Genomic DNA, 21,981 nt, shown 5'->3' with positions numbered 1-21,981 from the left:
TCAAGGGGCAATCTGAAATTTAGAGTATAATATATTTATATAACATCAGATATTTGTTGAAACTGTGTGGAATTCATATAATGAGACATTTCAATCGATGTACATACTGTATACCACTCACATCTGTTCACTGGATTTACTCAAATGCTGTACTAGGTTGTCTGGTATTTGTGCTTTACGTCTGCTTAGCGCTCTTTTGTAGACTACTTCAACTTACCACTTGTTCGTGACAGATATATCACAAATGCAGATTATAAATATAAACAAAATTGATTAATTAATTAAATTAGAAATACTATGTATTGTTAAGATCAAACCAGTGGTCCACATCCTTAAAAAAAAAAAAAAAAGAAGCTGTGTCTGATTGGGGCCCTTTTGTCTACAGCAAAAATTATGCTGTAGACAAAAATGTATGTACATTTGAGGGCCAAAGTTTAGTTTTTTTCTTCTTTTCTCTCATATTAATCATCTCATATCACATGACCCTACACAGCCCTAGCATTTTTTGAGAAAATAATGCTTCCAAGACAATGCTTCGCAATGCAAAACTGCAAATGCAAAAGTGGTTTAACCTTCTTCATCTTGTATGTTCTTTCTAATTTCTATTTCCAGCATGAAGTCATTATGTTGCTTCAAGAGCACACGTGCACACACCTGTACTGTCTCTGACCTGGTGGCTCTGAGCTAGCAAAAGTAGTCATCAGCTGAGAGAAGGATCAGCAGTCGTCATCGCCCACATGGACCAAGCCTCTCAGTCTGTGGCACAGTTGGAGGTGGACGTGGACCTGGGATTTGCACTCTTCTTCCTCTTCCTCCTGTGCTTCTTCCTGCTGGTGACAGTGGTGCGGTGCGCCCAGACGGTGATGGATCCCTATGGCTCCATCTCAACCTCCACTTACCAGGAGGAACAGATCACCTGAGAGGGATGACAATCAAAGACTTTACATGAGAATTAAGATTTGTTCCTAAAACTCTACTTGGTGCATTTTTTTTTTTCATTTATGCAGTTTTGAATGTTTTTTTTTTTTTTTTTTTTTTTTTTACTGCAGACAACAGAGCACTTTGGACCTAAAAGGAATCAGCATTAAACTCATTGTCACCAGTCACAAGACATAGCCTATTATATGATGTCACTGACTTGACATTGTAGTTTTCTTGGCCATTTTTTCCATGTTACTGCAACCTTGTATCTCATAGTAAAGGTTTATAATAAATTCAGTAGGCTGTAATGTAATGTAATGTACAAGCAAATATTTTTTTATTTTCAGCACTTTATATAGATATAATTTTAAGTTTAATAGAAAAGATGAAAATCATGTTGCACAACTAGCAAATTACATGACACTGCTGTTGTTTTATTAAATGAACTATTTGCGTGTGATGCAGCGTCTGAGTTTGTGGGACTTTTTTTTTTTTTTTTTTAAATACCTGATGTAATGCAACCTCCCAACCAGGTGGTGACGGTGAAGCGCCCATTGATAAAACACGACGAAGGAAATGCAGAACACAACAATAACAGAACTCTAAAATGGAGGAAGCTGTTTATGATAATTTAGTCTGACACACGTTTTATTTTTTATCAGAGGACACCTAAGTTACAGTGCAAGGCCGGTTGCCTAATATCTGACGAAAAATAGAGAACACGGTTAAAGACAAGTGCGCGCTTTCTCAAGCCCCTGTACTCTCAGTGCTGGCGTGCTAATGCTAAGCTAAATTAGCTAATACACTAACGTTACCACGTAGAAAAATATACATATACATGTGTTATTCTTGGACACAACAACAACAACAGGTAAGCTGCAGCAGATGTTGACCAGCCAGATAACATTTAATGTTAAAGTTTTTACCTTAAAGTTACTAACGTAGAACTGTAACTACAATACTGTGATGTCCATTACCATTATTGTGAGCAGGCTAAAAACGACAAACTGTAAAAACAAACGGAACATTGATGCCTCAGCTACTTATATACCCACCTACCGTTTCTATAGCGACCGTTGCCTTAACGCTACTGTACAGTTTCTATAGCGACCGTTGCCTTAACGCTACTGTACAGCTAAGCTACGGTGTCGGCATAGAAGTGTTTACCTTTGTCGCTGCAGTTAAACAGTTAGCAGTTAAAAGACCATCCTGGTGAGTTGTTAATGCTATAAATTAAAATTGAAATAGTTTGACTCAACAAATCATTGACGAGTCATTATACAGCCTTTAAGTCGCTAAAATCTCTGCTGTAGGTTGTTGGTTGTTTGTGTGTTGGAAGTCACAATTCAATTTCACACAAACGTTTTCTCTGCAGAAAAGATGTCAGACTCCCTCTGCAAGTCTGTTCCCTCCCAGAACAAGATGCCCAGCCAAAGGAAAGCACAGGAAAACGGACCAGAGTCTCCAACGTTAACAAAGAACGCGGTCGTGGTCTTGACCAGACTCCCTGAATATAAGATCAGTGCTCTCCGACCCCCGACCCCTCAGCAGTTCTACAGTGAAGATGAGTTGCTCAGCAGCTCGGACTCTGAGATGCAGTGGGAGCCTGATGGTGATTCTAGTGAGTCGGATTATTCACCCTCAAACAAGAAACAGAAACCTGTCAAACCGAAAAGTGTCACACCTGCACCACCAACAAGCAGTAATGACAGCAAGAACAGTGGTAAGGCCACAAACACCATGACATGAACACCACCACCACCACCACCACCACCACAAGACACAGATACCAGTGGTAAAAAAAGAAAAAGAAATTACTTATAGTTGTTTTGTGTTTTTCCCACAGTGACAGAAGAAACCCCTGTTGTATCATCAGTAGTCTTTGCCAGTAATGCTCATGAAACCACAAAAATGCGTCCCAATTTACCAGAGAAGGAGGTAAAAGTGGACATGATGGTACTGGGCAGGAGGCGAGCTATGAGATGGCAACGAGGAAAAATAGTGGAGATAATTACAAAGGGTAAAAAAAAAAAAGTTTTTTAACAGGAAAACAACATGAATCTGTAAAAATCGAAATAACCTCATTTGTGCTATACAAGTATCGGGCTCAGTACATCCCAAACATGTTGCATAATAGCTTTTGTTGTTAACATTTGGTCAGTAACTTCATTATTCAGAAAGAAAATTTATTTTTCAATTTAGATAATTGATTGGCAATTGTCAGTTAACAAATGTGGGGAGCAGCTGCTTTTTCAAATTTTAATATTTAACAAAAATGAGAGGATCCTCAGGATCTGTGAAAATGCCATTTTTAACTCATTGACATTTAATAGACAACATTGAAATAGATCATTTTATCATCATTTTCTTTTGATCATGTTTTTCTTGTGGGATGTCAGATGCTACATGTTCCTGTTAGAGCAGTGAACTCTTTAGAGAGGACATTGACTGGCAATTTGTTCTTTGCAGAAGATGGACGGGTAAAGTACAAAGTTAGTTTTGAAGAAAAAGGCAAGAGCCTAGTTTCTGGACACCACATTGCCTTTGACACAACACCGAAGCTGGATGAGCTGTATGTTGGCGCTCGCGTGGCGGTCCAGAGTCAAGATAATAAGTCCGTGTTCGAGCCTGGTGTTTTGGCAGAGCTGCCTGCTAGGAAGAACCATTCAAGGTGTGTGGGCATTTATCCCTACAGATTTGATCCAGTGCTTTGTCAAAGTTTTAGTTGATATAAAACATATTTTATTTTTTCAGGTTCTTGGTTTTTATAGATGATCACAGGCCACTCTATGTTGGTTTACCTCAACTTCACCTGGTGTGCAGACCATGTAAGTTTACTTTTCACACCTGAGGCCAAATATATATATATATATTTTATTTATTTATTTATTGTTATTGTTATTATTATTATTATTATTATTATTATTATTATTATTATTATTATTATTATTGTTATTATTGTTATTATTATTTGTTCAGGTTTGGTTGGTGTGATGCTGTTCAACTCTATAATAACATAAATGTTGTCTTAAAAAATTCAATAGAAAGTTTCAACAGCATCAACATTGATCAGTAGAACAACACAAATGTTCTGTGTGGCAGTTTTAAAGCTGTGAATTATCATAACCTCCATTACAGTAAATCACTATTTCACTCCAGCCCATTAAAATAAAGGTTTAAATTAAAGTCTGCATATTGTAAACATGTTCATTCAAAGTAACTGGAGTGATAATGACGAGACTGACATGCTCTTTGTTTTTCAACAGTGGGGGATGTTTTAGAGGATATTCCAGAGAGCCCTCACAAGCATTTCATAAAGCGTTACCTGAATGACTGGCCGTACCCGCATCTGACCTATTACAGAGTTGGACAGATTTTAAACACAGAATTAGCCGGAGCCCAGCAGAAATGCGAGGTCCAGGTGGTGGACTGCAGCCTGATGGAAATCATTTTTCAGGTCAGTGTTATTTAACACCACTGCTGTCCATGTGATGTTCTTTTCCTCTTGCTTTTTGTTTGATATATTTTGACATGATGTGGTGTTAATGTCACTCAGGAAAATCAACAAAAGGAGTGGATCTATCGAGGCTCCATGCGGTTGGAACACATGTCCAAATTTTTGGAAATGCAAGAGGCACAAGAGAAAAACGGTGACTCTACAAAGAAGCCCGTCGACAAAGATGACTTATAATGAAGAGTACTCATCTTTATCAGTGGATGTCGAGGTGATGGAGAACTTTTTAAAGAAGGTGCTACATGTGAGGCCACACAAAGAATTAGATAAAATTGTGCATTTTATCTGCTGGTCAATAAACTTCATTTCATTTTGATACAGTGTTCACTGAAGTCAATAGTCTTTTAATTGTTTTGTTATTATCACAATTTTCACAGCATTATCTACCTTGATTGTTTTATATCACACATACAGTACACCCAATTTTTGTTTATTTTCATTTTGTCGCCTGACTAAGAACATTGTTTCGATTTCTTGCTGCCAATAAAAGTTTAATTTAAAAAAAATAACAAAAGAACATTGTTTCCACAGCCCATTTTTCAAAGATGTACAAAGAAAATCTTATTTCTCAACCTTTTTCAACTTTATCTTTTTTTCTGCTGCTTGAGTACAGGCCCTTCACTCACAGGCTACATTGTCTTGCTTGGTAAATAAATCCATAGATATATATATAATGTCTCTATTATAAAATTACATCCACTTATTTATTTATTATTAACAATAAACAGGCAAAATGCACATTTTACAAAATGGAAAATTCACTCCTTGAGAGTCAACATATATGTGTTTGTGCAAATATGAAAGCAATTTAAATACATTGCAAGGCTTTTAAGGCAACTCATTCTTGCATGGTCTTACATCATACCTAAGTCTTGTATATTGTATCAGAGAATTTGTATACAGAATAGATATTGAGTATTTAGTACGTGCTGGTCCTCTGTGTGGACACGGGGGGCAGGAGTGAGTTGGTCGCGCTGTGAGCCTGGAAGGCGTGAGCCGAGGAAGACGCCAAGTTTGCATCAGACTGAAGAAGCTCCTGCAGAAAGCAGAGGTAAGCTTTGTTACTGGATACATTTGCTATACAGAATATCCAAACATTTTCACCAGAAGGAGAGTCATGGAGGAGAAATAACTAATTATTTTTGTCAAATGCATCTCGGATATTATTCTTCTCCACTCCCGACGAAAAACCAGCTCAAAGTCGTTTTTTTTCCTTCTTCACATCTGGGGCTAAACTGCTCCCAGGAAACGGGTGAATCACAAGAGGCTGTAAATGGCCTGTGTCTGGTAATGTAGCGGACTACTCCTCAAGATATACGGTAAGAGCGAAACTTAAGTAGCCTATGTGTTTGTGTGTTATGTGACTGAAGTTAGACATCATTAGTTAGACATTCACCAGTTTAAGTGTCTAAGCTCAAACATTTTGAATATTGTTATTTTACATCACAGAACAGCAGAGATATTCTTTCTTTCTTTGTTTTTCTAACTAAAATCAATCTTTCATGTCTCGTTTGCTGCAGGAGGTTTTACATGGTTCTTTTTACCTCAAAAATCAACTAGCTAACTAACTATGGAGGATGATCAGAAGAAGGCAACAAGAGATGAGCTCCAGCAGTGGATCAGAGAGAGGGTCATGAAGAAAGAGCTGGTCCCTTCAGGTGTGCTGGACAAATTACAGTCACTACTGGAAAGGAGGGAGAAACAGGTCGCCCTCCTCCTGAAGCTCTCCCAGTGAGTGTTGCATCTTATCTGTTTTTGTGCATTTGTCATTTCTGCCTATATAATTTTGATCCGAGCGTGGTTACCCCACGAATACAACAAAACTTATGGCCCAACACAGAAGGGCTAACTCCTCGGGTCCAGTTTCAGTTGTCTATTTCCACCTTAAGGAAAAGCCACACTTCTTTGAGGACAGCAATGTTCAGATTTTGGACAGGGAGGACAGATGGTTTGAAAGTGGAGGAAAAGAAGCCAGCTATGTAAAAGTGGAAAAGCCATCCCTTAACAGGGCAGGCGGTCTGCGAAACCACTCATCTCCCATAAAGCTGTCCTTTATCTACCCAGGAGAGTAAATAACACATGACTCGGGGTCCCACGTGACTTTAACGACTGTCGTTCCCTAGAGGCCTCAGATCTCTTGTTGTTACAATCAGATTTTACATATAGATAAGCAGATAGATAGATAGATAGATAGATAGATAGATAGATAGATAGATAGATAGATAGATAGATAGATAGATAGATAGATTCCAGAGGGTGAGGGCAGCAACAAAGAAGGCTCTGTCCCCCCAAGTTCGGTGCTTGGTCCGAGGGCGTAAGGCGAGGAGAGTTGCTTCTGAGGATCAGCAGTATGGAGGAGTGGTGTGGGGGATGGGATGGCTCCTCAGTGATAAGGTGGCTTGTACTTCCTTCCTCTACTTTTGTGAACAGGACTCCCACAGAGGTTAAATCCCTGGGTCTAACTGTTTGTCAGATTTATGAGGACTAGTCAGACGCGTGGCAAACTGATGAAGCCCCTTGGATAAGAGGCGAAACGTCTTCCAGGACAAATACAAGTCCAGTTGCCTTCGATTCAATTATTTGTTGCCCAGAGAAAATACAACAAAAAGTTGCAATTTCTGAGGAGATACATGTTATATTCTAAGGATGAACATGTTATATTCAATCCATGTTAAAATGTCAACTGTTTACTTATGAAGGACTAGTTCCCAAGTGTTGATGTTCTTTTCTTGACTGAAGTTGATAATGCTGTTGCTGTCTCTTGCAGGTCTGTGACAGCATGTGAGTCAGTTGTAGATAAACTATACTCGGTGATAGGATGGGAGGAGGATGATGTCAGGGGTGCTGGTAAGATGCATATCATTTATAAATATGCTTTTGGTATGTTTCTGCCCAGTGATAATTGCTCAGCCATTTTCAATGTGTGATTTTTCACCTTTGTAGATACCGGTACTACATCTCCATCCCCTTGTGGGTCCATTAACTCAGAGACTCAAGGCTGCCACTCTCAGGCTACGGTTGGTCCTACTTCTCACCTGTCACCAAAGCGGCCCGGCAGTCAGCATCTGAATAGAGGCAAAAACAGCTTGGCTCTAAGGCAACCAGTCCTGGTCTTGACCAGATTGTCGGTATCGGAAATCAGAGCTCTTCGTCGACCAAAATCGCCCAAGCACCGCAAAGAAAAGGAATTGTCATCGGTTTCAGATTCAGATGAACAGAGAAAATCAGAGGACAACTCGAGCAAACCTCCCGCAAATAAGAGGAGAAAAATGGATCGGACAAGTCACACAGAGCCCAAAGACCGGACAAATAACGATGCTGCAAGAGAAGTGGTGAACACAACAAGCGAACTACATGAACCCAGTGGTAATGTCCATAAACAACACACAACAACACACCATACAAAAACACAAATACCTTTTTCTCTATTCCTCATTGTTTTAGGCTCAAACTTGAGTAAATTAAAGTGTAAAATTAAAGATGGAATGAGGCAGTTTGCTGCTTCCTGTTTTGTGATCTAAATTATCTCATCTTATTGGACTTATCACAGTAACTGAATTACTTTATATTGTGACACCAAGGTTGAAGGTATTTTAGATATCGAAAGGGACAGAGAAAGTTCTAGATCAAGTTTTTTACTCAACATTTTGTTCTCTTTTTATGCTTGGTATCAGCTCCTTCTGACTCCACTAATGAAGACACCGAGGCCCCTCACAGCAAACCACATTGTGAGTTTAGTGTGAACAAGAGGGTTCTGGCCAAAAGGGGGATCATGAACTGGCAGCATGGGAAAATATCGCAAGTAATAACAAAGGGTAAGATTTTTTTTTTTATCCATGCAGCAGTAGCACAATACATAAAACTATGCAAGACATTAATTTCCTGTTATTTGTCTGTTTCGGGGGAACTTGCACTGCAGTTTTCCCTCAACTCTGTCTGTGGAATCAATTAAAAATAGTTAATCAGATATGTTGGTAATGTTCAAGTAAATGTTGACTGTTGGAACAAAAATGGCACATTGGTACGGTGATCAGACTTGTTTTGCAAGATGAAAAGTCTTTTATTTCCTTTGCAGAAAATGGTCAGGTGAAATACAAGATTAACTTTGAAGACAAAGGGAAGAGACTTGTGTCTGCTCATCACATCGCCTTCGATCGCTCGTCAAAGGTGCAGCAACTGTCTGTCGGCGCCCGTGTGGTCGTCAAGACTCAAGAAGACCCGCCCCATTTCTGCCCTGGTGTCCTGGCAGAGCTAGCCCACAGGAGAAACAAAATGAGGTGTGTGTGTGTGTGTTTAACTCTTTTTCAGATGAGCCCTTTTTTCTCTATATCAATTCACTGTTTAATTTTTGCAATACCAAAGTTGATGAAAACTTCTTTTTTTCCAGGTTCCTGGTCTTTTTTGATGATCACAATCCACTCTATGTCACCTTACCTGCAATTCACTTGGTGTGCGAACCACGTAAGTTTAGGTCTTTATCTGTGTTTGAGGATTTGTTTGTTTGATTTCAGTGATGATAGTGAGGTATGTTTGGTAACTGTCTCAGCTGTTTTTGAAAATCTGGGTCTGGATGACAGAAGTCTTTTTTAGCTGACCTCAGGTATGATTCAGGTCAACTCCATGACTCCATAATAATATAAACATACAGGCACAAAAATGGCTCATCCATGTTGTATTATGAATAAATTCATAATACAATAAGTTCATAATACATATCTCTCGCATATCTATTTTCTGTATGTCAAAATGTCTAACACAAATATTACAAACTTTAGGCCTACGGGTATGAACAATTAGCAATAATGAGTAATAATTGAAAACAAATGAAGAACAAAAATTCTTTTAAAGAATTTAAATTTAATTTTTTTATTTAATTTTAATTTAAAAAGTTATTTTCAGAATTTTATTCCACCTGTTGTCTGTCTTATTTGTCTGCTTTGAATACCTTTGGTTATTTTTGTAAGACTGGTGCCACTTTTTTCTGTGTCCGTTATGGAAAGATGACATTTCTTCTCTTAATAATGATAATGATACACTCTTATTTGTAAGCATTTGTACAGAATGCTCAAAGACATTGATACAAAATTATAAAATAACTCCAAGTCTAAATGAAATAACAGACGCAGGAAGGGGTGTGGTGGTGGAGGTAGAAGTCTGTGAGGTAGAAGGGGGCCTGGTTGTTAAGTGCTTTGTGTGTGAGGCGGAGGATTTTGTAATGTATGTCTTGGTTTCTCCAACTAAGCCCTTGGTTGTTTTTCCAACAGGGAAAAAATAACCATCAACAGTCACCACACCAGTTTTGCCCTTGTTGAATCACATTTGTCCAGACGGCTAAAATTTTTACTTTTTTACTTTCTTTCTCCTGTGACAGTGAAAAACCCCTTGGACGATATTGTAAACAACACCCACAGGGAGTTTATGAAGGGGTATCTTGAACACTGGCCTTCTGCACCCCTGGCCCACTACAGCGAAGGACGAAAGATTTGTGCGGAATTTAACGGAGACAAGCAAGAGTGTAAGGTGCTGGAGGTGGACAGCAGCTTGATAAAAGTTGTTTTTAAGGTCAGTACATTTTGACACCTACCATAAACTGTTTAAAACAGGCTTTTTGATGTGTATTCATTCAGATTGCTTTACTTACAAAGTTGATATGTTGCCATGCGCAGGTAGATCAACATGAGGAGTGGATATACCGAGGTTCTCCACGCTTGGAGCATCTGAAGAATCTGTGGAAGAATTTGAATTCACAGTCGAAGGATTTGCAGAAGACTAAATGAACTTCAGACAATTGTAACTTTGGTTCCCATTCTGAAACCAAAAATGCCTTTTATTTTGATTTCATCCCATTGTCTATTACTGTGTCTTATGTCCTTCAAATGACCTCACATCCCCATTCGTGCAGGCTTGATTGGGATGATGGATGAGAATCGTATATGCTGCTGATGGCTCTCCCTGGCTGGAGTGGCTGAAGACTGTCAAATACTGAGATTATTTGTATGATTGTTTTTATAGAAATATTAATAAATGGTCAATTTGTTTACAAACATATTAGAACTTGTTGACTTACAAATGTAAAAAAGCATTAGCTGTTTTAGATGTGTGTAAACATAAAAAGTACAAACTATGGAAGTCTATTTTCACCAAGACAGGAACATAAATATACCAGAAAAAAGTTAGACATAGGCCTAAATCAAGGTAGATTATGACATAATTGGTAAACATATTGAGGTAAACATATTTCAAAATGTTAAGTTACCACATGATAATCGTTTTACACAGTAGTTTTGAGTATTATTTTTTTGTAATCCTGTAAAAATTATTTCATGAATAAAGATGTCAGTTATTTTCTTAAATGACTGAAAAAGGGATACTACTACTCAGAAACCTATTATATCATTTCACAAATTTTCAATACTTTTTTGATCTTTTGTTTCTTATTGTCATATATTTTGATCGTTTATATCTTTATATCATTTCCCTATGATAATGTTTCCTGTATTATTATTATTATTCATATTTCTGATTGTTCATTTGTATGTTCCATTTCTCTTTTGTATGACATTACCTCATTGTTAACTAACTATGATGAGGTAGCTATAACTAACTAATAGGCATAAATAATAAACCCCTTTGAGTTTTTGTCTCTTCCAGCAGATTGTTTCTTTTAAGTCTTTTATTTGTGTTCGGTTTTTTGTTTTTGTTAAATCTTTGTCTTTTGTGTGTGTTTTTTAATAATAAATAAAGTTATCTATCTATTGTTTCTTTGTTTTGTTTTTGTTAAATCTTTGTCTTTTGTGTGTGTTTTTTAATAATAAATAAAGTTATCTATCTATCTATCTATCTATCTATCTATCTATCTATCTATCTATCTATCTATCTATCTATCTATCTACTGGTACCAGAAAGATCGACCATATCTCACCTGTACTGGCTACTCTTCACTGGTTACCAGTTAAATATAGAATTCAGTTTAAGATACTTTTATTTGTTTTTAAAGCATTGCATGGATTAGCACCTGATTACATCACAGAACTTCTCACCCCCTATTCCACTTCTCGTCTGCTCAGATCCACTGACAAGTCACTGCTGTTTATCCCACCTACAAATCAAAAAACAAGAGGTGACAGAGCCTTTTCAGCTATTGGTCCCAAACTATGGAATAGTCTCCCACAAACAATCAGATCTTCACCCTCCATAGACATCTTTAAAACTGTCTTTGTTTGAACTAATCTTGTATGTAAAGCACTTTGGTCAACATCTGTTGTTTTTAAATGTGCTCTAGAAATAAAAATGACTTGACTTGACTATCTATCTATCTATCTATCTATCTATCTATCTATCTATCTATAGGCTATATAGGCTATAATAATGTGTTATAATAAGTTAGTGAGCCAATTATAGTCAGTGAGTTTTTGTTAAATCTTTGTCTTTTGTGTGTGTTTTTTAATAATAAATAAAGTTATCTATCTATTGTTTCTTTGTTTTGTTTTTGTTAAATCTTTGTCTTTTGTGTGTGTTTTTTAATAATAAAGTCTGTCTATCTATCTATCTATCTATCTATCTATCTATCTATCTATCTATCTATCTATCTATCTATCTATCTATCTATCTATCTATCTATCTATCTATCTGTAAAATCTGAATGTAACAACAAAAATATTATACTATATATAATAATTTATTTATAATAAGTTAGTGAGCCAACTATAGTCAGTGAGTGCGTGGTGGTTGTTTGTGTACACCCCGGACTGAATTAGACCTGAGGCGCAGGGAGGCGTTAGCACCTCCAGTCTGAGCCAGAACCAGCTGCACGGAGCAGATCCGCCTGCTAGCGTTTAGCTCAACACAGCTCTGAACATCGGGCTAGCAAGGAGATAATAGATTAAAACTGGAACGCCACCACGGATTTCTTGTGGGACAAACGCACAGGCCTCGCTGCTAAAACGGTAATTCACACATATTTGCACAATATACGCGTTTTTAATGAGCCACGGACATTCCGACTAAATAGTTACGGCAGGGTTAAGTTAGCTCGCTGTTAGCTTAGCGTCAGTAGCCGTTTGGCTGGTGAACGTAGCTAAGATGGCGGTCAAATTATTTACATTAGCTAATGTGGCTAGAGGAGCATGCTAACTGCCAGTAGGTCGCTTCTTGGACAGTTAGTTAACTGAATCGAGTTGAAACATTATCTTTTATATCGTTGATATGTTGGTGTGTGAAGATTTGGCATGTTTAGTTATTGTACTTATGAATGTCCAAGTGTTTAGAGGAATCAACAATGTTGACGCCAGCTAGTGTTAACGTTACATCGTTCAGGGTATGAAAAAAACAACAACACACAGCGACGCTTGTGTAATTTGAATTTATGATGATTTGATTTCGGTATAGTTAGAAGAGTAACAGATATTGTCATTATGGTGCAATTACTCGTGAACACCAGTTATAGTTGTTTATTGTTTGCAGTTGTGTCGATGATCACCACTACATTTATTTACACCAGCCAGTGGTAAGGTTAGTGGTGGTGGTGGGTCTAACTGGTTCAGTAGGATCATGCAACAGGATTATTAAACACTTGCACATTTGATCGTTGTTTTGTTACTTGACGTATCTGCAGGTCCGCTTCAACAGTTGTCTGTTGAGCTGCAACTATTTTATTTTTTTTAATGCACAGATTTTAGAGATTGCGTGCTTCCTCTGTGTGCACGTCAAGTCGCTATGTGTGTTTTCTGTGGTTTGCTGTATTCAAATGTAGGTTAGGCCTCCAACATAACCACTCTTCTTACCAAAATGTGTGTTTACTAACTATACTGTTGTCTTCAGTCAAAACATAGAAATCTGATCGCAACAAATGGGACATTTCTGGTTTCACATTAAAGTTGAATGTGTGGTGTTTTAAGCTACCAAAGTTTATTTGGGGCTGAATTTGTTCGTTTCTCTCTTCCAAAACTGCCTCTCCTACTGCTCCCACAGCTCACTCAGAGTAGGCTATGGAAGCCACTGATGTGAATGTTTGGCACAAAGAAAAATGTGAACATGAATAACAGTGAAATAAAATGCTTCCTTTACTTGACTGCAATCATTTCCTTAACTTAAAACAGCATTTTAGTCATAGGCTTGACTTCATTGTTTTTCATCCCTGCACAATGCTTTGTATGACCCTCTAACTTTCCCCTAGATGCCTCACAATAGACGGTACTCGTCTTCGGACAGAGACAGTCGAAACAGCTACCAGGACCGCTACAGAGACAGAGACAGGGACCGAGACAGAGACAGGGACAGGGGGCGAAGACACCGACACAGAAGATCGCCTAGTTTCTCCTCCAGCAGTGACAGAGACAGAAGGGCACGAGGACACAGACAGGAAGGAGGAAGTTTTGCACGTTCGAGGAGGTATGTCTGCATGTATGTATGGTGAGCTTTTTTTTTTTTTTTAGATTTTAGTTGGTTGCCAGTCTGTTGGTTTTAAATATGTGCCTGTCCTGTGTTTCAGTCGTAGTTATGACAATCGCTCGACGGAGCACCGACCCTTTGACAGAAGATACTGCGAGCGAGACCGGGACAGAGAAAGGGAGCCACATGGAGCAGCTGAAAGTTACTACCCACGCGACTTCTCCCCGAATATGTACGACTACCGACGTGGCCGCGAGAGGGAACGCGAACGAGACGAATCGTATAGACGGAAAGGCAGCAGGCGTAAGCACAAACGAAGGCGGCGTAGAACCAGGTCCTATAGCCCATCCTCCTCGGTGAGTACAGCCAGACCTGAGATTGTGTCTTAACTCTCCTCATCCTCTCTCTTTCCACCTCTCTGTCTCTTTCGCTCAGCTCTTTCTGTCTGTCTTTCCCTAACCATTTCTTCTTCGCAGCCCCTGGAATTGGTAAGTAGTACAATCTTTATGATTTGTTTTTGTTCTGTCAGAGGGATTTCATTTTATTTATTTATTTTTTTAAGTGGATTTTCTTAAATTGGCATTTCTTTTTGGCAGAGCATTTTCATTTTTACGCAAACACTTTTTCATTAGTTTATTTATGGTCAGGCACCAATTCTCTCTGCTCTTCAGATATACACCTTAACTGTAGTTACACGTAACTGCACTACTGCATCTGTGGCTCTACCACTTGTAAATATGTCTTTAGAAGTCGTCAGCTGTGTGGCCACTTGTGAATTTTAGTGCAGGTAGGCGGAAAAAAAAAAGTGAAAATGTTCTACCAAACATCATTTTGAATTCAGTTTTAAATTGAATTTAGATTTTTGTTAGCATTCAGATTCATAGATTTATTAAGATGCAGTTTTTGTGTGGGCCATACTGGGCCACACCGGAGAACAAGTAGTTTAAATTTAACTGAGCAAGGGGTGAGTTAGTATAAATGTTGGGTTATATTGATATATCTCCTGCTTGATTACATATGGTCCTCTCGTTTTATTTTCCCATCTTGTTTAATCTGACAAGACAGTCTGAAAATTTTTTGAATTAGTTATTTTACTGTCTTAACTGGTTTTTTGCGTTGATGAATGGATTTGCCAGTTGCTTCCTTGTTTGTAAGCAGCTGTGGTTTAAAGGTAGAGGGGGGAGGAGCAGAGGACAACATGTGATCTTTGACTTGTTCCCTTGCACTATATCCCTATCGTTATATATTTCCTTCACGTGGTGTCATGCGTGAATCGCCCCATGACCACCAAACCCACCTACTACAACCACAACTACATCAACTACCAACCAACACCACCCTCCTCTTCCCTCCTCGTCTGCCTGCCTGTGCCGCCTGACGCCGTGGCTGCGGCCGCCCCCTGAAAACCCCCCCTGTTCCCTTTGGTCGTGTCGTGACCTGCTGGCTGATGGCGCTTTGGGTGTGAAAACAGCGGAGCGACAGCCGGACGCGGGCACTGAGTGTGAGGGACGACGAGGAAGGGCACCTGATCTGTCGGAGTGGGGACGTCCTGCAAGAGAGATGTACTCACTGCCACTACTCTATCGTAACCCTTCTCCATATGAGTATTAAAGCATAGAGCATTTACATGACATGGGAGTGCCTGATGATGATGATGATGCCTTGCTAGAATGCTCTTCGCTCTAGCTGAAATAGCAGGGTGGATTGCAAGAATGTTGGAGATTTTAGGAGGGATTTTAGATACTTTCTCCTTTTTTTTTTGTTCTAGGATTTTAAGCTGTGGAGCATTTTCTATGTTTCACAGGCTACTTGACTTTCCTAAACGTAGAAGCCCATTTGCAGCTGTTTGTCTCTGTTGTGTTTTAGATTAAAACTCCAGTTACAGTTCCAGCTGTAACTTCAGCTAGCCAATTTTCCACTGTAAGGGTTTCAGGGATTTTGTTTATCTTTTTTTTTTTTTCTTTTTTAGGAGACATCTAACATGCACATCACCAATTTAGCCTTTGTTATAGTACAACCCAACCACCGCACATATAGACAGTATTATCGTACTAACACCTTTGTTATTTCCAGCGTCATGCATTGTTTAGTCGAAATACTAATTATTTTTTCCAGTTTTCTCACACACACACGCACACTGTGTCCTTTTGGTCAAAGACAGCCACATCTTGAAAGCATGTGCCCTCATTTTCGATGGCTGCAAATTGGTCATCAAAGGAAGGGAGTGCTTTATATTTGCCCCCTTAACATAGAGCAATGCATCTGGTTATCATAGTTAACCTCAAAGTGTTTGGAGCCTGCCAGATTGACTAGGCAGCCCTTTGAAAAGGGGATGGGCGCTAGCATGGATACGCCTGTCTACACTTTTGCATTATGTATTTCTGCAGAAGTCCACGTGTCTAACGCTCCTGTTATTTCTTTCCCTGCTCCCCCTTTCTCTTCCTTTTCTCTCTGTGTTGTGTTGCAGATGAGATTGTCAGCACTTTGGGAGAAGGCACCTTTGGGAGGGTGATGCAGTGCATCGACCATCGCAGGTGGGTGTATTCATTAAAACCAAAAAACAGAAGTAGCTGTTGGGAGTCACATTTACTTTAATTTGCACTATTTCTCGGGAAACTTGTTAATTAGAGATTTTTCTGGCAAGAGATAAAACACAACTGTATTTTGTCTGAAATCAAACAAATCTTGTCACTGTGGTACCTTTTCTGCAAACAGCATCTCCTTGAAGTGACATTTACACATGTAACTTTTGTGTTTACAGGGGAGGAGCCCATGTTGCCTTGAAAATAATCAAAAACGTGGAAAAGTACAAGGAAGCAGCTCGTCTGGAGATCAATGTACTAGAGAAGATCAATGAGAAGGATCCTGATAACAAATTGTGAGTTTTGACTAATTTTTGTGGCACTACAATTAAACATAACTGAAAAATTGTGAAAAAAACCATAAATGAAATTAATTTAGCTTCTATAGGTCAATAAAAGCCTCATCTTTTCCTGGGGACTTATCAAGAAATATTTTGCATCTCTTAGCTGCTTTTGGCATTAACAATGTATTACATGACCACTCCTGACAAACCTCTCGTATCCTGTTTACCTTGCAGCCTGTGTGTCCAGATGTACGACTGGTTCGACTACCACGGTCACATGTGCATCTCCTTTGAGCTCCTCGCCCTGAGCACCTTCGACTTCTTAAAGGAAAACAACTATCTTCCCTACTCAATCGGTCAGGTCCGACACATGGCCTACCAAATCTGTCTCGCTGTGAAATGTAAGACTTTTTTTATGTCCTCTTTTTGACTTGAATACACAAGAAACAAGCAGGGAAATTGAGAATATGTTTAATCTGACAAATAGAAATACCAATGTAATTTTAGGTGGTTCAAATAAGTGGCATAACGTGTTCAGTGAACTTGAATTTCGATCTTCCTGTAATGAAGCTTTTGGAGTTGTCTGCCCCTAAAATAAGGAACACACCCTCAGTCATTGACGTCGTTTCACCAGTTTGAAAAACATGTTGTTTGTGGTAGACAGTCTGTAACCACACGAGGGCATTATTGCTCCAAAGTAGACTGAGCATCAACTTCATAAGCATCCTAGGGAGAAATTATCCTGCTCATCTTTTTTGTACAGTTTACTGTTTGAAAAATCATTATCAATAGATTCTGTTGTTTGCAATTTACCAAATCTTGTTCTTATGGCTGCATTTATTGGAATATTCACAAAAAAAACAGTATTTCCTTTTTAAAAAATGTAGTACTGCATATTGTAGTAATGTTTTTTTTATTTCTATTTTTATTTTATATTTATTTTGAACATGTAAAACAAAATAAGGCACAATTTCAGTTTGTTCCTTTATATGTAAATAACATAAACAAGTTGAAGTACCAAAAACACAAAAGCATAATCATACATGTTCGAAAAGGAGTGAGAAGAAGCTGTTATTGAATCCTACCCCTTTTCCACAAATCATAAATAGATCAATGACTTGTCCTACTTCATTAATTGCCCTCCTTTCCATGTTTTATGCAATGTCAAATGTTTTTTTCTCCCCAGTTCTTCATGACAATAAACTGACGCACACGGACCTAAAGCCTGAAAACATCCTGTTTGTGAACTCAGACTTCACGATGTCCTACAATGTAGAGAAGGTAAGACACTGCTACAAGAACAAAGTTTGCATAAAACTTTGGAGAAAAGTCAGTTTAAGCTAAGTAGCTAAACACTTATGTTCTCTGTTTGCAGAAACGAGAAGAGCGGACGGTTAAGAGCACGGCCGTCCGTGTAGTTGACTTCGGCAGCGCCACTTTTGACCACGAGCACCACAGCACCATTGTGTCCACACGGCATTACCGTGCCCCAGAGGTCATACTAGGTGAGAATGGCTTTAACTATTAGATGATTATTGTATGATTCTTTCCACGAATCACATGTCCAACCAAAACTAGGACTAATCACTCACATTTTTCTTTGTACTTAACATTTATTAATTTGTGTTTTTGTCCTTTAGAGCTAGGCTGGAGCCATCCCTGTGATGTGTGGAGCATTGGCTGTATCCTGTTTGAGTACTACCTCGGCTTCACCTTGTTTCAGGTACAGCACCGCCCCAATGGGTGCAACCAGTACCATGGCATCACTCAGTGTTTAAGATGAGGGGAATATTAGTTTAACTGGTCAGATAATCTGACCCTGTATTAATCAAACTTCTTTTCTTTTTATTATGATTTTCCATGGTTCACATGTTCATTCACATAACAATTCACCTTTCTCATCCATTCATCTGTAAATTACAACTGAATCACAAAGCAATATATCTGCGATTCCATAAATAATACAGATATGAGTGATTGGTCCTCCCTCAACAATATGAAAGATGAAATTTATAAAATACACAATTAAGAACCACACTCCCTAGAACAGGAATCATAGGATGCTTTATAGTCATGGACCAAACATTGCAAGTGTGCTTGACCAAATACTGATGTGTGGAAAACATATTACAGTATGAATAGCAGCACTTAATGAATCCAATCTTGTAGGAAACTTGGGTAATTTCTTTTAAAATATTTTCCTCTTTGGGGTGCGTACAGGCTACAGTCCTTGCTGCAGCCAGCCCCAGTTTGAATCCCACTTCCGGTGGCCCTTTGCTGCATGTCATTCACCCACTTTCTGCCCTCAACTATTGTGTCAATTAAAGGCAAAAAAGCCCCAAAAATATACTTAAAAAAACACTTTTCCTCTTTGCTGTTGAGTCCTGCTCATCTATTTCAAAACTTGTTTCAGACTCACGACAACAGGGAGCATTTGGCCATGATGGAGAGAATCCTGGGACCGGTGCCCTCTAGGATGATTCGCAAGACGAGGTGAGAGAAGCACTAATATTATAAACCTTTTCATAATGGAAGTAAACATGTACACAACTGAACGGCGCTCATGCTGTATGACGTCTGTACCCTCTCAGGAAGCAGAAGTATTTCTATCGCGGCCGTCTGGACTGGGACGAGAGCTCTTCAGCGGGGAAATACGTCAGAGAAAACTGCAAACCCCTGCGAGTAAGTGGAGTGGATGTGAAATGGAAAAGGAATAAATACGATAATTAGCGGCGCTGAAGTGACAACAGCGCATTGTACGGAGAGAACAGAAGTGTCTTTGTTTTGTGCTCTCAGCAGTCACTCAATATCCCGCCCTTATCTCTTTTGTGATGTTCTTTTTCGTTTGCGTTTCTGTGCTTCCATCAGCGGTATTTGTTGTCGGAGGCGGAGGAGCACCACCAGTTGTTTGACCTCATCGAGGGCATGTTGGAGTATGAACCCTCTAAGAGGCTGGTGCTGGCCGACTCCCTCAAACACCCTTTCTTCGAGAACAGCGGCAGCGGCGAGGCGGCGGGCAGTAAGAGTTGGGAGGGCAACAGAGACATCAGCCGGTGACCCATCAGCCTCCAAAGACTGAATGACAGTGGAGATCATGTCTTTTATATGTGGAACAGGTGAACTGTTGAACGAGTCGGTGGGGGAGGGCTTCAGATGTTTTCTGTCGTTTGTCATTAAAGCATGGACACTTCTCTCCTCGCTCCTCCATCCCGTCCCTATGATGTCCACCTCTGCAGCCAACAGGAGGCATGTCCCTTTCGCCGCAGAGAGACCAAAATAATCCACAGAAAGGCTGAAAAAGAGTCGAAATGAATCTTTGGTGGTGGTCACAGTCTCAGCAGAGGACAAAAAAATCTCAACCGGATGATTGTTTGTACCCAAAGTAGCCCTCTATGCAGCTCCTGTCTTCCTTTAGACTTCTGAACCACCTTCGTCCCCTCCCTCCCTCCTTCCCTCCGTCCGTCCCGTCTAATTACTTCATCAGCATGTAAAGGAACTATTTCACCTCCAAGGAAACCTTAAGCACTACTACAATCGGTCATGAAACTCGGTTTTGGAGAAGAAATGTCTTCTGATTCTGAAGTGTAAGGACAGGGTAACAAAGGAGATGGAGCTGTACGAGCAGTGTCAGTCCTCACCCACAATACTAAACATACAAACCAGATGTTCTGTTACGCTAACATCAGAAAGGTCAAGCTGAACATCACATTTCCTTGGAAATTGCAAGTTTCTCCAGCAGAGGCAAGTGTCTCAAGTTTTTTTTGTTTACGGTTTTGTTAGGTGAGCACTTGCATTGCGTATAATTTTTCATGTTTCTGTTTTTTTTTTTTATATATATATATATTATAAAATGATTATCCCCTTTATGGAGACTCTTGCCCTCAATCTGCGGTCATTAGGCCTGTTATTGTTCGCCGATGAGATGATAATGGTGATGGACACTCCTCACACAGGCCTCTGTAGCCTGTCTTATTGATAGATATATCTGTTTGTTATGTTATGCAATGCTTTCTGAGTGTGAGGGAATGTGTGTGTGTGCGTGCGTGTGTGTAGAGGTGTGGATGGAGTGGGTGACACATCCATGTTAATGTTTTGCTCAGAGATTTATTAGTAGTTCAGCATTAGTCATGGGAATATCTCACATACACAAAAAAAACAAAACAAACTGCCTTTTTCCATGTGTGACATGGTCAGACCTGACGTCTCTCCATAAGAGGTTAAGCACACAGCTCCTGGCGGGAGCCAACGAGCCACACACAACTCCTGTTGACGTATTTATTTTTGAGTTCCTATAGGTCATAGTCCCCACCCTCCACCTCACCTGTAAATGACTTTTTTTGTATGAAATTAAAGCGTATAAAACTGTATATATGTATGATTGTGTAGAATTAAAGTAAAGTCCTCCAAGCCAGAGACTTAAGGTGCTCTCAGTGTCAGTTTGGGCCTCTGGTTGCTAAAAGGAGGGCGCTCTGTCTTTAAATACCAACCGCTGTGTCCGAGTCCATCTCTTACCTCACTGACTAAAGCCACTGCTGGACGATGTGCAGGAAGATCAAAGTGGTGGCTCAAAAAGAGTGTGGACAAGAGGTAAAACTGGCATCTAAATGTTTCCTGTTTAAATGGTGCTATGTTTTATACAAATGGAGCATTTATGTGTATAAAAGCTCTAAAACATGAGTTTGAAATTAGCTTTAAAAGTTTACATTTTTCATTATAGTTCTTCAGTAACTTGATGTTTATTTTGTCAAGTTGAATTGCAGGATTTACCCCTGATACCTTCAAGCCAAGCCTGCAAGAGGCCCAAACAATCTTACAGACATCAGTTTTTAATGCACAGCTTGCAGGGATTGTAGAGCTCATGTTCCCGAAATAAAATCACTCTTGACCTCAGGTAAGTGCTCTTGGCAGTCCCATCTACTGATCTCCTGTACGCCTCCTATTGTCGCTCCATATCTTGATGGTTTGGTTGATATTTGTTTCAAAACTACTAAATCTGTCCCGTGTCCTCCTTCCAGACCATTCACTCAGCTGTTGCTCCGTCACACAGGAAGAGAGGAAGACGAGATGTGGTGCGACAGGTGTTTCAGTGTTTTCCACACACACAAGCCTCCCCATCTGTCGGTAACGTGTTAGTCTACTTTTGCTTTATTAACCCCACTCTCTGTTTACGCTCTTTTTATTTTGCCCCTTCACTTTTGAACTGCACATAGATGAACTGCTTTTTGAACACACCATGGCTTTTGGTCAGTGAAGTAGAAATTAAAGAGGAACTTTGCAGGATTTTTAGCTT

At 39.4% G+C, this 21,981-nt stretch overlaps 3 protein-coding genes across 8 annotated transcripts; all 3 read left to right on the top strand.

Moving 5' to 3' along the window:
- Positions 1–1,484: 1,484 nt before the first annotated feature.
- On the top strand, positions 1,485–4,760 carry LOC310994115 (histone-lysine N-methyltransferase SETDB1-B-like). 3 transcript variants are annotated; one of them, XM_083982680.1, is made up of 8 exons: positions 1,804–2,033; positions 2,079–2,133; positions 2,297–2,644; positions 2,768–2,941; positions 3,391–3,592; positions 3,676–3,749; positions 4,188–4,378; positions 4,478–4,760. In XM_083982680.1, the coding sequence occupies exons 3-8, from the start codon at positions 2,302–2,304 to the stop codon at positions 4,610–4,612; spliced, it is 1,119 nt and encodes a 372-aa protein (XP_083838806.1). In that variant the 5' UTR covers positions 1,804–2,033; positions 2,079–2,133; positions 2,297–2,301; the 3' UTR covers positions 4,613–4,760. The 3 variants fall into 3 exon arrangements, with proteins under 3 accessions (XP_083838807.1, XP_083838806.1, XP_083838805.1); XM_083982681.1 differs by lacking the exons at positions 1,804–2,033; positions 2,079–2,133 and adding an exon at positions 1,485–1,792; XM_083982679.1 differs by having other exon boundaries at positions 1,804–2,133.
- Positions 4,761–5,454: 694 nt separating this feature from the next.
- Positions 5,455–11,153, top strand: LOC310993367 (uncharacterized protein). 2 transcript variants are annotated; one of them, XM_083981697.1, is made up of 9 exons: positions 5,455–5,486; positions 5,956–6,166; positions 7,203–7,282; positions 7,379–7,801; positions 8,110–8,250; positions 8,511–8,712; positions 8,823–8,896; positions 9,807–9,997; positions 10,102–11,153. In XM_083981697.1, exons 2-9 carry the CDS (start codon positions 6,006–6,008, stop codon positions 10,210–10,212), a joined length of 1,383 nt encoding a protein of 460 aa, XP_083837823.1. In that variant the 5' UTR covers positions 5,455–5,486; positions 5,956–6,005; the 3' UTR covers positions 10,213–11,153. The 2 variants fall into 2 exon arrangements, with proteins under 2 accessions (XP_083837823.1, XP_083837824.1); XM_083981698.1 differs by having other exon boundaries at positions 5,477–5,754.
- A 1,051-nt stretch (positions 11,154–12,204) lies between these two features.
- Positions 12,205–21,098, top strand: clk2a (CDC-like kinase 2a). Of its 3 annotated transcripts, none has more exons than XM_083981622.1 (13): positions 12,205–12,381; positions 13,611–13,825; positions 13,926–14,181; positions 15,297–15,387; positions 16,293–16,359; positions 16,587–16,703; positions 16,926–17,092; positions 17,878–17,972; positions 18,067–18,196; positions 18,332–18,414; positions 19,105–19,184; positions 19,283–19,373; positions 19,560–21,098. In XM_083981622.1, the coding sequence occupies exons 2-13, from the start codon at positions 13,611–13,613 to the stop codon at positions 19,746–19,748; spliced, it is 1,581 nt and encodes a 526-aa protein (XP_083837748.1). In that variant the 5' UTR covers positions 12,205–12,381; the 3' UTR covers positions 19,749–21,098. The 3 variants fall into 3 exon arrangements, with proteins under 3 accessions (XP_083837748.1, XP_083837747.1, XP_083837749.1); XM_083981621.1 differs by having other exon boundaries at positions 13,611–13,837; XM_083981623.1 differs by lacking the exons at positions 12,205–12,381; positions 13,611–13,825; positions 15,297–15,387 and having other exon boundaries at positions 14,008–14,181.
- Positions 21,099–21,981: the final 883 nt, after the last annotated feature.

Source organism: Trachurus trachurus, assembly GCF_905171665.1.
Source record: "Trachurus trachurus genome assembly, chromosome: 11".
NCBI lineage: Eukaryota > Metazoa > Chordata > Actinopteri > Carangiformes > Carangidae > Trachurus > Trachurus trachurus.
This window is presented reverse-complemented; position numbering and strand designations above follow the sequence as displayed.